The 13,762-nt window shown below is 42.2% G+C and overlaps 1 protein-coding gene across 1 annotated transcript; it reads left to right on the forward strand.

The window, feature by feature from the left end:
- The first annotated feature begins 833 nt into the window (after nt 1-833).
- Nucleotides 834-6,141, forward strand: LOC132871854 (cilia- and flagella-associated protein 206-like). Its single transcript, XM_060906413.1, has 8 exons — nt 834-987; nt 2,410-2,615; nt 2,787-2,906; nt 2,985-3,183; nt 3,405-3,545; nt 5,162-5,355; nt 5,670-5,813; nt 5,920-6,141. Exons 1-8 carry the CDS (start codon nt 873-875, stop codon nt 6,139-6,141), a joined length of 1,341 nt encoding a protein of 446 aa, XP_060762396.1. The 5' UTR covers nt 834-872.
- The last annotated feature ends 7,621 nt before the right edge of the window (nt 6,142-13,762 follow it).

The raw sequence follows: 13,762 nt of genomic DNA on the forward strand, positions 1-13,762 counted from the left end.
TCTTTTACCCAAGTGGTTATGTACAACTCAAAAGGCAAACACGCATGTTCCTGATTGTTAATGCGCACCATCCAAAACAATTCAGACGAGGACCAAACGAGCTACTTTTATACAGTGAGGCAGAACTTCGACATCGGTACTGATTTGATAGAGAATCTCTCCGTTATATATTTGATTTGTTTCAAGAAGATTTGGAATGCCCAACGTGAAGAAGCCATGCATTGTCCGTTGAGGTGCTCATTGCCCTTAGATTTTATGCAAGCAGCAGTTTTTTTTCCAAGTCAGGAGACTTGGTAGGCGTGGCACTGTGGGATTGATTTTGACACGGTGTGATGTTGGTTAGGGCTAAACCAATTGGTTTGCTCATGGTATGGTTCAATTAGCTTCAAGAAACGATTTTTTAACTAACGGTAAGTTAAAATTTTAACGGAAATAACTGTTTTGAACAACTGAACCCAGATCTTTAACCCAGCTGCATATAAAAAGTTGTACGCCTCCATGATCTTCCAGGTTTTCATTTATTTGTCTGTCTTGAATGATGTCTGTAGCACCAGGTAGTTTGAGATGTCAGGGAACTCAACAGATGGATAATTTTCCAACTCATACGGAAAATCCTTCTTTACTAGCATTAAAGGATCTAATCCCATCGCAAAGATCAACTTTCTGAAGGTGTCTTGACCATGCGTTGGCCTCTAAACTGTGAAAATAGTCGGAGACAGTTTTACTATCTTTTTTGCAGAACGGCAGCCAAATTGGTTTCTCGGACCACCATTTCACCATAGCACAAGACCTTCCTCTTCTTACAGTATGTCTGTGTGTTTGTTCTAGCCGCACTGCAGAGTGTGTTCCCTCCATCAGAGCTGGCCGCCTTCATGTCTCTGCTCAGGCGTGATAAAGAACAGCAGCTGAACGAGCTCACCATGATCGTCACCGGGATTCGCCTCTTCAACAAGGACAGCGGGAAAGGAGGAGAGAGCATCGAGGACCGTGAGTGCATCTCACCTCGCGTTCTGATAAACGCTCGCCATCGTGATTCATTTTATAACAGCAGCTCTGACAGTCATGCAGATTTACGTTAACGCGCTCGTTTTGGGACATTAACATTCTGTTAAATGACGAGATGCTCCACGTAAACTGAATTGAAAATCATTGAACGGTTCTCGAAGGTAAGGAGACGTTTATTCAACTTTCCCTCATCTTCAGGACAGAAGAGTTTACGATGATGTTTTTTGACGTTCATTATCCGCAAAGGCAGGAATGTGAGTGAGAACGGGAACTCACTTGTTTCCCACAAGTTCAAAAATGTAAATAGAAATGGATAGAAAGTATGGTGAATTGTTCTGTAAGACATTTATTGATGTAATCGTCAATAAATTGCTGTGGTGTAAGACAGAAGGGAACCGTCAGGGCCTTCTCGGTGTTCAGAGAAGCCCAAACGTATCAGCGTTTCAAATGTTATGTTTAATTTCTTTCATAATTTAATTATAATTATTCTCTCTTAATTCTAATTCGGCCTCATTTTCTATCACATTTGCTTCAGAAGTGAAAGGGTTACTGTCCTGAAAACATTAAAATCGAGTTCTCCAATGAGATTGTTTTGCTTGTTGTGTCTAGGCTGAGAACAGTTCAGAGCTGCTCACTCATTGGTTAGGACTTCATTGCCGGGACAGAAGGCCATGGCAGTGTATGTTTATGTAGGAAGTGACAGATGAATTAATTAACCAATCAGATTTTGATTTATAGTTGGAGGGACTAAAAATTTATCACCCTCAGCCTTCTCGAAGGCCAATGCGAGCTTAACTGTGAGTCGGCGCAGCAGTGAAGTCACCTTCCAGCCAGTGTAGCGTTCATCAGTAGTGTTAGCGAATGCTAATAAAGCAGTCAAGCCAGTGCTATCTATCGAGAGCTACAGGCTAACAACCGAGAAACTAAGATTTCTGTCTCCAGACTCTTCTTCCATGCTGCACGCTCGCTACAGTATTTTTCACTCATACTTAAGTGTAATTTACTTTGTTACTTTTAAAATCAACATCGACAGCTACACACAACGGAGTGACCTGGCAGCCTGCCACTAATCCCTTACAAAATCTTTTGCCCTGTTGCTTTTTTGGTGTGTTTGGTTAAGTTTTGGCTGAGCTCAAGTCCTATGTCTAATAGTAATAGTTCGCCGCAGGTCTAAGAGGAACTCGGTCAGGTTTATGCATTTTTGTGACACACTGTACATTTATAATTAGGATTTAACTTAATTATTGTAACAAATGTTCAGAAATCCACACATATTGACAGAATACAGGCTTGTAAGAAACTATACATGTTTATAGAGCAAGGTTTTTTTGAAGTAATCGTGGTAATGTCTTCTGTGTTACATTGGTGATGTGCAATCCTGGTCGTCGTGGCTCTCTCGTGAAGTGCTGGCCGTCCTGAACGAGGCTCTTCCTGCTGCCAGCACAGATATAGAGCGTGAACTGGAAGGGACGCAACGTTTGGCTTGGCGCTACACCACTCTGCTGGAGAGACGCTCTGAATCCGACACTGACGCTGAGCTAAACAGGGAACTGCTCACACAGGCCCTGTACAACGTACGCCAACATGAAGCCTTCCTCAAAATCATACTGGTGAGTTACAGAGATGTCTAAATGTTCAAGCCAATGATTAGAATAAAAGTTATTGGAAAACATTTAAATTTCTGTTACTATTTTATTCTTATTATGGCTAACTTTCGCTAATAATCATTAAGAGTAAAAGTCACGTAACGTAATAAAACGTAGTTCGTTTGTCTCCGCCAGGCGGATGTGATCACATGTGCAAAGCAAGTGGAGGCTCTTCACACTGACCTCATGTCGAGGATGAAGGTGCTGAAGGCCACAGTTCACGCCAAAACTGCAGTACCAACCTCCCAAGTGTTCGTAAGTGTTCCTTTGCTCTGTCAAAAGCTCTTTGCTAGCATCATTTTCAGTCTGATCATTTTAAATCCCTCCCATTAGCCTCATTTCACAGCGTTGGCCAGGCTGTGGGCAGGGCTTCAGGATGAGATGGTCTTGTTGAACATGCTCCGGAGCATGGCGCTCAGCCTGAGGCCGTTCCTCTCGGCTCAGTCGCAACTTCTCGAGAACGTTCAGTTGGATCAGATGCTCCGCGGTGAAACCGTCAAATCTGACGCAGAGAGAGCTGCTGAGAGCTCAGGTACGTTCTGACATCACGAGCTTTTTATTCATTACAGAACAGCATCTTGTGAGTGGGCAGCTTGTTATGTCCAAGAAGTGTAGCGTAAACTCCTCTGGCCTGAAGACATCGGAAAAAACTTGAGCATTACAGCTTTACGTCTTTGAGCGAGCGCATTTCATTTCTACATTATCACTCATCATGTGTAGTGTGTAGTGTAGCGCTCATTTTCTCTTTTTCAGAGGAGCGGCTTGATCCAGAGGAGATGAAATCGTCCGAGTGGATTCTGCCCGAGACCACGGCGAACTTTGAGCAGCTCTTCCTGCAGTACAGGGGTGTGTGTGGATACACTCTTGTCGAGAAGAACGGCCTCTTGCTCCCAGGTTCATAGTGAAGCTTTTCTTTCTCCAGTTTTACACTCTGCTTTTTTTAGAGTCCGAATATTAGAGCGTTCATACGACTAGACAGTGTTTAGACCAAGACATATTCAGCTCCCCAAAAGAAACAAATTTGTGATGTAAAGTGACACTACAGCATTAAAACACTGAAAGTGAAACATCTCTGGCTGAAGCTCCTCGTTCTTCAGTCATTAATTCGACCTACTTTGTTTGTTTCCATATTTGCTTTTGGTGTTCGACGAAATCTTTTTCAGGGAAGGCCTTCCTTATTTCAGCAAGACCGCTTTCTGCACATATTAAAACTGCATGGCTCTGTAGGAAAAGAGTCCAGGTGCTAAACTGGCCTGCTGCAGTCCAGATCTGTCTCCCATGTAAAACAGTTGGTGCATTATGAAGCGCAAAATACGACAAAGGAGACCCCGAACTCTTGAGCAACTGAAATTGTACGTCAGGCAAGAATGGGACAACGTTTCTCTTTCAAAACTACAGCGGTTGGTCTCCTCAGTTCCCAAACATTGATAGAGTTTCGTTAAAAGTAGAGGTGATACACAGTGGTAAACACGCCCTTGCCCCAACTTTTTTTTAAATGTGTTGCTGACATCAAATTCGAAATGAGCATAGATTTTTCAAAAAACAATAAAATTTCTCAGTTTCAGCATTTGATATGTTGTCTTTGTACTATTTTCAATGAAATACATGGTTTCCATGATTTCCAAATCGTCATATTTTGTTTTTATTTATGTTTTACACAGTGTCCCAACTTTTTTGGAATTAGGGTTGTAATTAAACTGACTTTTAAATATAATTAATAAAGGACACGCTTTAAAGGAACAGTCCACCGTATTTCCATAATGAAATATGCTCTTATCTGAATTGAGACGAGCTGCTCCGTACCTATCCGAGCTTTGCGCGACCTCCCAGGCAGTCAGACACGCTGTCACTCCTGTTAGCAATGTAGCTAGGCTCAGTATGGCCAACGGTATTTTTTGGGGCTGTAGTTAGATGCGACCAAACTCTTCCGCGTTTTTCCTGTTTACATAGGTTTATATGACCAGTGATAATAAACAAGTTCAGTTACACAAATTGAAACGTAGCGATTTTCTATGCTATGGAAAGTCCGCACTATAATGACAGGCGTACTAACACCTTCTGCGCGCTTTGGCAGCGCATTGATATCTGAGCTCCGTATCAATGCGCTGCCGAAGCGCGCAGAAGGTGTTAGTACGCCTGTCATTATAGTGCGGACTTTCCATAGCATAGAAAATCGCTACGTTTCAATTTGTGTAACTGAACTTGTTTCATATCACTGGTCATATAAACCTATGTAAACAGGAAAAACGCGGAAGAGTTTGGTCGCATCTAACTACAGCCCCAAAAAATACCATTGGCCATGCTGAGCCTAGCTACATTGCTAACAGGAGTGACAGCGCGTCTGACTGCGTCTGACTGACTGGGAGGTCGCGCAAAGCTCGGATAGGTACGGAGCAGCTCGTCTCAATTCAGATAAGAGCATATTTCATTATGGAAATACGGTGGACTGTTCCTTTAAGGCAAGACGTCCATATTTCTGAAGCTCAGTCTGCTGCTGTTCCTTTCCAAAGGCAATCCGAACATCGGCATCCTGAAGCACAGGGAGAAATATTACAGCTTCAGCTCCAAGCAGGCCGCGTATCAGTTCGCCTCAAACGCAGACGAGTACATCGAACTGATCGCGGAAAGAGCGAAGAGATCTCCGGAACTGATCCAGCTGCTCGAGCTTCATCAGCAGTTTGCCAGCGTCACTCCGTACTCTCAGGTATCATGGACGTGTGACTTACTTGCATCTTCTCCTTCACATACTTGACCTACTCGCTGATCTCCACCACAAACTCCATTCCCCATGAACACTCTTAGCCTACAAATATGGCTGATCCAGCACCTACATACTGATCCAACACAATCAGTTGCGGCGTATGAAGACTCCACACACACTCTGCACATTAAAACTGCTCAACTGCAATCCCATCCTTGTCCATCTCATCTGTGAGCCTGAGAGTGACAGGAAAATAATCAGCAACAATGCGGTGAGCCAGTGCAAAGCAGCGTTTCTTAGAAAGTTTGTCTTCACAGATGCAGTCAGGTGAGAAATTGTTGGTGAAACCCATCAGCAAAAGTGAGAGCAGCACACAGACGGACACACACCTGCTGGAGAGCAGCATCGTCAGATCTTACGAGTGGAACGAGTGGGAGCTGAGACGGAAAGCCATCAAACTGGTAAGCAGCTCCACCTGAAATACACTGGCATGATTAGATTACGCTCAAGCTGTCCGAAAAGCCCTGAAATAAGTTTAACACGTTATTTTGTTGAATGCACTCCAAGGCGAACCTGCGCCATAAGGTAACCCACTCGACGCGGACTGACCTGAGCCACATGAGGAGACACAACACCACGCAGACGTTCCTTCCGAAAGAAGCCGCCTGCCAGACGAAGAGAGACGGACAGAGTAACGTACCAAGACCTCAAGTCTACCTGGCTGGGCTGAGAGGAGGACCAACCACTCCCATGACCAAACTCGATTTAACTCCAGATGTGCATGAATAGTTAATTTGTTTGTTTGTTAGTTAGACCTAGTATTGAATGTTTGTATTGAATTGTTGCATTCTGGTTTCTGATTGGCCAGAAAATACTGATTAATTTTCTCTGAAAGTTTTGCAGGCGTATATTAATGCACTCGTTCGAATTTATGGTTTTCATAGTACCAGCTCGTTCCCAGGGATTTCTATGATGGACGCTAGACATAAACCGATTTAAAAAATCATTTAAATGGTGATGTTTTCGTAACTGAAGGGAGATGTTCATTTAGCATTTCTGGAAGGAGTCTCCAGTGTAACAGTCAGAGGTAAAGTTTTGTGACACCTTCAGGACAGAGGAGTTTATGCTTCGCAGTTTCTTGGTTACAACATGATTTTTTTTTGTCTTATTAACTTTAAGAGAAGGATAATAGGCAGGCTGGTGAGGGAACGACTGTTAATGTAACTATAAATGGATAAAAAAAACTATGATGTGAAATTTGTAATTGTTGGCAAATTGCTGTGGTAAAAGAGGAATTGTGGGAGATGCTACTTTGGTACCGAATGTCAGTCAAAGCAGCGCGCACACAATTATGAAAATGATCTTATTGGCTCTAATAATATTAAATATTATTATACATACAGGAGACTTTTTCAATGGAATAAAAATATGTGTTCTATTCCCTTCTAGTGGGTTTCATTCATTCGGTTTGGTAGCATGCAATATTGTTAGCGTATCGCTTATCCTACATGTATTACGTCACTCTACCCACTGGAGAATGAGCGTTGAATATGATTTACGATATTGCATGGTTGTCAAGGCAACATGACGTCACACGTCGGAGACGTAAAACTTCCACGTGAGCGAGCGAGCAACTGTGACAATTTGTGAACAAACATAGCTTCTACGATTGCTTTGTTAAATACAGAAGATTTTGAGAGAATTTTGAAAGAGAAAGATGCGTTGAACACCCGGAAGGAATTAATAATAATAATAATAATAATAATATTGACTGGCTTTTTTGTGGTCTATCAGATATATTCCACTCAGCTACTCGTCTTTGACTCATTCATTATCATGCTAGCTGAATGGAATATATCTGATATACCACTCAACGCCAGACAATATTATTTAATTATCCTGAGGAATAACACAGCAGACTGTGAGGTTACACAAAAATAATCCACGCCAGCATGGATTTACCACTTTACCATCTTTGATTTATTAAAAAGTAGCAGGTGTATAAAATGAGATTGAAGCTTCTGCACACACACACACACTGTCACACAGCCACACCCCTTTTACAGTCTGCACTCCTACTCTTTTTAAAGCTCCACCCACTCTGGCTCTGTGATATCGTATCTCACAGTGCAGCAGGACGCTCATTTCAAAGCACACAATTCCGATCTCTACTGTATGTGTCGCTCTCTGGAAAAATGGCTGAGGCCAGTATTTCAGTAGCTCAGGACCAGTTCATGTGTCCAGTGTGTCTGGATCTCCTGAAGGATCCGGTGACTATCTCCTGTGGTCACAGTTTCTGTAAGGCGTGTATTAATGGCTGCTGGGATCAGGAGGATCAGAAGGGCGTCTACAGCTGTCCTCAGTGCAGAGACACTTTCACTACAAGGCCTGTTCTACGCAGAAACAACATGCTGGATGAAGTGGTGCAGAAACTGAAGAAGAAGACTGAAGTCTCATCCTGTTTTTGTGAACACAACACCGAGTCAGGTGCATCAGACAAAGAACAGGTGAGAAGGAGAAATGGTTTCAGACTGAATCCTTCGACATTTTGTTTCTAATCCTGCTTTACTCAGGTCATATGGTGTAAAAATGTCATGACTTCTATTGATTATAAATAATAAATATGTTCCATGTATCCTGTAGATGTGAACAGTTTTACAAGCACATACTGAGTACCTTTGACCTCACTCAGAGAGAGCCAGGATATGGATGATCTTTAACTTGAATTGCAGTTAATAATCTCCCACCTTCGACCTGTCTTTGAGTGAACACTTTACAGTTAGTAAAGTTAGTAATTAACTCAGGATGTAACATCATTTCATTCATTCTTGTCAGAGTGAGTTAAAGTTGAAGGAGGAGCAGATGAAATCCCAGCAGAGAATCCAGGAGAAGCAGAAGAAGGTGCAGGAGCTGAAACAGGCTGTGAACACTATAAAGGTGAGCAGTGAGCAGAGACAGAGCTGCTCCTAGAAACACACACAACATGGACAACGAGTCATTTACAGTCCCAGTAAGAGAGGGAATGATAGATGAGCTTTACATCTTGTGTGTGTGTGTGTGTGTGTGTGTGTGTGTGTGTGTGTGTGTCCCCTAACAGCTCAGTGCACAGACAGCAGTGGAGGACAGTGAGAGGATCTTTACTGAGCTGATCAGCTCCATGGAGAAAAAGCGCTGGGAGGTGACGGAGCTGATCAGAGATCAGGAGAAGGCTGAACTGAGTCGAGCTGAACGACTCCTGGAGCAACTGGAGCAGGAGATTGCTGATCTTCAGAGGAGAGTCACTGAGCTGGAGCAGCTTTCACACACCCACGATCACATCCATTTCCTCCAGGTAACACTCATTGTCTGATATCACTTGCACTGTGGTCTGAGAATATTCGTCCATCTCGTACACCACTCCGTTTCCAGTCTCTCAGTGTCTCTTCTGGACGTGGTGACTCATCCATCATTACTGTCCATCAACATGTTTCATTTGATGGAGTGAGGAATTATCTCTCAGAGATGAAAAAGCAATTCAACAAAATCCCTTCATATGGTGAGAGGAAGTAAAATGTTATAAATCCACGCATATACATAAAAAAAGATTTATTGTACTTATCTGAACTTAACATTGTCGCAGCTACCATCTGAAAGATATTGCACTTATACAGTTCATCAGTCATATTAAGATCATTTATTTTGCCAATATTCATAAATTCAAACATCGTGTTTCCTAAAATCACACTCTGATCATTGTATATTATTCCACCTCCATTTTCTCTCCGTCACAGCAATTTGGATGAATTTACCTTCAGAGCTGAAGACTCGAGAAGATTTTCTACAATGTATGTATGCATCTCTCTCTCTCTCTCTCTCTCTCTCGCTCTCACACACACACACACACACACACACACACACACACACACACACACACACACACAGTGCTGCCAGATCATTAAGAACATATGTTGTTTTTGGAGACGTTTCCTTCCACAATAAAGAGAAGTGAAGAATGGAGGTGTCATGTTGAGTGTCGCTGACAGCACAGCGCTGGTGAAGTTCGATATGTTTGATCCATGAATGTATATGAAGGTTAATAACATTCTAGTCATTTTCTTTCCTGAAGTTTATACAAGAAGCAAGTCAAGTTTATTTGTATTGCACTTTTAACAACAGACATTGCCACAAAGCAGCTTTACAGAAAATTAAAGACTTTGACCATGAGCTAATCCATCCATCCATTATCTGTAGCCGCTTATCCTGTGCAGGGTCATGGGCAAGCTGGGGCCTGGCTGGGTACACCCTGGACAATTCGCCAGATCATTGCAGGGCTAACACATAGAGACAAACAACCATTCACACTCACACCTATGGTCAATTTAGAGCCACCAATTAGCCTAACCTGCATGGAGCACCAAGAGAACATGCAAGCTCCACACATAAAGGCCCCCATCGGCCACTGGGCTTGAACCCAGAGCCTTCTTACTGTGAGGCGAGAGTGCTGTACCACTGTGCCACCACATGAGCTAATTTTATCCCTAATTTATCCCCAATGAGCAAGCCTATGGTGACGTTTGCAAGGAAAAACTCCCTCAGGCGACACGAGGAAGAAACCTTTTGAGGAACCAGACTCAAAAGGGAACCCATCCTCATTTGGGTGATAACTGATAGCATGATTATAAATAACTCTCTTCCATAACTGTGTCCTACAGAGCCACAAATTATAACTGTGTAACCAGGAACTTCATTATAGTTTTAACACGGTCTGTTTTGTTGAAGTTATAAACTGTTCATTGATGGAAACTTGAGTGCAAAACTGTTCAAGACAACTGCAGTCCTAAAGTTAGCAAGTCAACTGTAGTTCTCAGACATAAATATATTACTGTAAGTGTCCAGAGCGTCTTCTAAGTATGACTTTCGACTGTCCATATGGGACCATCCTCCACAGGAGTGATGTGATGAGACTCCAGCCAGAAGTAGGGCATCAGGATGGATCAGGCAGGTCCGAGGAGCAGAAGAGGTCAGCATCACTGGTTTCTCAGGATTGACATGTAACTCAACAGAGACAGACAGAAGGAAGATATGAGAGAGAGAGAGAGAGAGAACAAAGGTTGTGAGGTATGCCCAGTGTCACCTTATGAATAAGAACAGTATATATTTTGCTCTGAGTGCAAGCAGGGACTCTGGCAACACTAACCATGACAGCATATTTAAAAGGGAGAGCCAGAAGGTAACACAGGCATGAGGGAGCCCCGGGACATAAAGCAGCAGCCACTCCACCATCAACAAACCTGAGTGAGTGAGTGAGTGAGTGAGTGAGTGAGTGAGTGAGTGAGTGAGTGAGAGTGGGGGACTGACAACATCCATATATCCCAGTTTACCAAAACACTCTATGCCTGAGGACTCACCAGAGTTACTCCTTTACCGAATAAAAAACTATCTTGACTGAAAAGATATATTTTCAGCCTAGACTTAAACACTGAGACTGTGTCTGAGTCCTGAACACTACTTGAAAGGTTGTTCTATAACTGTGGGGCTTTGTAAGAAAAGGCTCTGCCCCCTGATGTTGCCTTCACTATATGAGGTACCAACAAATAACCTGCATCTTTTGATCTAAGTAGGCATGGCGGGTCATAAAGGACCAGAAGTTCGTTCAGGTACTGTGGCGCAAGACCATTCAGTGCTTTAAAGGTCAATAGTAGGATTGTATAATCAATACGAAATTTGATTGGGAGCCAGCGCAGTGTGGATAAGACAGGGGTGATGTGGTCATATCTTCTAGTTCTAGTAAGGACCGTTGTTGCTGCATTTTGAACTAACTGGAGCTTGTTTATGCACTTATTGGAACATCCAGACAGTAAGGCATTACAGTCATCCAACCTGGAGGTAAGAAAAGCATGAACTAGTTTTTCTGCATCTTAGTGACATTAAATTTCTTATCTTGGCAATATTTCTGAGATGAAAGAAACCTATCTGGGTAATGTTATCATTATGAGTTTCAAATGAAAGACTGGAGTCGATGATCACACTGAGGTCTTTTACTGCTGCACATGAAGAAAAAAGCAGTGGACCTAAGACAGAACCTTGTGGAACACCAAACTTTACCTCAGCATGCATAGAAAAATCACCATATACATCAAGAAACTGATAGTGATCAGTTAAATAAGAGCTGAGTCAGGAGAGGGCCGTTCTCTTAACTCCCACAACATTTTCTAGTCTACCCAGGAAAATGGAATGATCAATAGTGTCAGAGTCTGCACTAAGGTCAAGCAACACAAGCAGCGAGACACAGTCCAGATCAGATGCCAACAACAGGTCATTTACTACTTTAACCAGTGCTGTCTCTGTGCTATGATGAGGTCTAAATCCTGACTGATACATTTCATGGTTGTTATTCCAATGTAAATATGAGCATAACTGCTGTGCCACAGCTTTTTCTAGGATCTTGGAGATAAAGGGGAGGTTTGATAATGGCCTTTCATTGGGCTGACAGGGGTCGAGGTCAGGTTTTTTAATCAGGGGTTTGATAACTGCAAGTTTAAAGGATTTGCATATGTAGCCAATTCTAAGGGAAGAATTGATTATTTCTAGAAGAGCTTAAATTGCTTCTGGTATTATCTGTTTGAAGAGACATGTAGGTAAGGGATTAGTACACAAGAAGAAGATTTTGATGTGGAAATTAATTTGATTTCTCGAAGAGGAGTAAAACATTCTAATTGCTTAGCTTATACAGTTATATTGTTAACAACTGGGTTATTTAAGTTGTCTGGGCTTAAATGAGTAGTTTGAATTTTTTTTGTTGGATATTTTCAATTTTGTGATTGAACAAAATTATGACGTTGTTGCTGCTGCATATTGCAGGTGCATGTGTGTCTGTAGTGGTCTTTTCTTAGTTAATTTTGCTGCAGGATTAAAAAGGAATCTAGGATTATTTTGTTATCTTTGATTAGGGTGGAGAGATACATTGATCTTGCAGCACGAGGAGCTTTTCTATACTTCAGGAAGCTCTCCTTCCATGCTAATTTGAATACGACCAATTCTACAAGGAATATCATCTAATTGTGTAATCTCCTGCGCTCTCTCTCTCTCTGATATAATGTGTAAGAAACTGAGGGTGTGAGAGAGTGTCAATATGAGGCACTAATGAATTACTGGTTTCATTATGACTCATTGTACCCCTGTGTTTACAACCTCGATTCCAAAAAAGTTGGGACAAAGTACAAATTGTAAATAAAAATGGAATGCAATGATGTGGAAGTTTCAAAATTCCATATTTTATTCAGAATAGAACATAGATGACATATCAAATGTTTAAACTGAGAAAATGTATCATTTAAAGAGAAAAATTAGGCGATTTTAAATTTCATGACAACAACACATCTCAAAAAAGTTGGGACAAGGCCATGTTTACCACTGTGAGACATCCCCTTTTCTCTTTACAACAGTCTGTAAACGTCTGGGGACTGAGGAGACAAGTTGCTCAAGTTTAGGGATAGGAATGTTAACCCATTCTTGTCTAATGTAGGATTCTAGTTGCTCAACTGTCTTAGGTCTTTTTTGTCGTATCTTCCGTTTTATGATGCGCCAAATGTTTTCTATGGGTGAAAGATCTGGACTGCAGGCTGGCCAGTTCAGTACCCGGACCCTTCTTCTACGCAGCCATGATGCTGTAATTGATGCAGTATGTGGTTTGGCATTGTCATGTTGGAAAATGCAAGGTCTTCCCTGAAAGAGACGTCATCTGGATGGGAGCATATGTTGCCCTAGAACCTGGATATACCTTTCAGCATTGATGGTGTCTTTCCAGATGTGTAAGCTGCCCATGCCACATGCACTAATGCAATCCCATACCATCAGAGATGCAGGCTTCTGAACTGAGCGCTGATAACAACTTGGGTCGTCCTTCTCCTCTTTAGTCCGAATGGCACGGCATCCCTGATTTCCATAAAGAACTTCAAATTTTGATTCGTCTGACCACAGAACAGTTTTCCACTTTGCCACAGTCCATTTTAAACGAGCCTTGGCCCAGAGAAGACGTCTGCGCTTCTGGATCATGTTTAGATACGGCTTCTTCTTTGAACTATAGAGTTTTAGCTGGCAACGGCGGATGGCACGGTGAATTGTGTTCACAGATAATGTTCTCTGGAAATATTCCTGAGCCCATTTTGTGATTTCCAATACAGAAGCATGCCTGTATGTGATGCAGTGCCGTCTAAGGGCCCGAAGATCACGGGCACCCAGTATGGTTTTCCGGCCTTGACCCTTACGCACAGAGATTCTTCCAGATTCTCTGAATCTTTTTATGATATTATGCACTGTAGATGATGATATGTTCAAACTCTTTGCAATTTTACACTGTCGAACTCCTTTCTGATATTGCGCCACTATTTGTTGGTGCAGAATTAGGGGGATTGGTGATCCTCTTCCCATC

This window comes from Neoarius graeffei, chromosome 2, assembly GCF_027579695.1.
Source record: "Neoarius graeffei isolate fNeoGra1 chromosome 2, fNeoGra1.pri, whole genome shotgun sequence".
Classification (NCBI taxonomy): Eukaryota; Metazoa; Chordata; class Actinopteri; order Siluriformes; family Ariidae; genus Neoarius; species Neoarius graeffei.

Coding starts and splice junctions, on each gene's coding strand:
- LOC132871854 (XM_060906413.1), top strand. CDS start 873: ATGTCTCTGCTCAGGCGTGATAAAGAACAGCAGCTGAACGAGCTCACC. Junction 3,184..3,404: donor GAGAGCTGCTGAGAGCTCAG/GTACGTTCTGAC, acceptor TCTCTTTTTCAG/AGGAGCGGCTTGATCCAGAG. Junction 5,356..5,669: donor GCGTCACTCCGTACTCTCAG/GTATCATGGACG, acceptor TTGTCTTCACAG/ATGCAGTCAGGTGAGAAATT.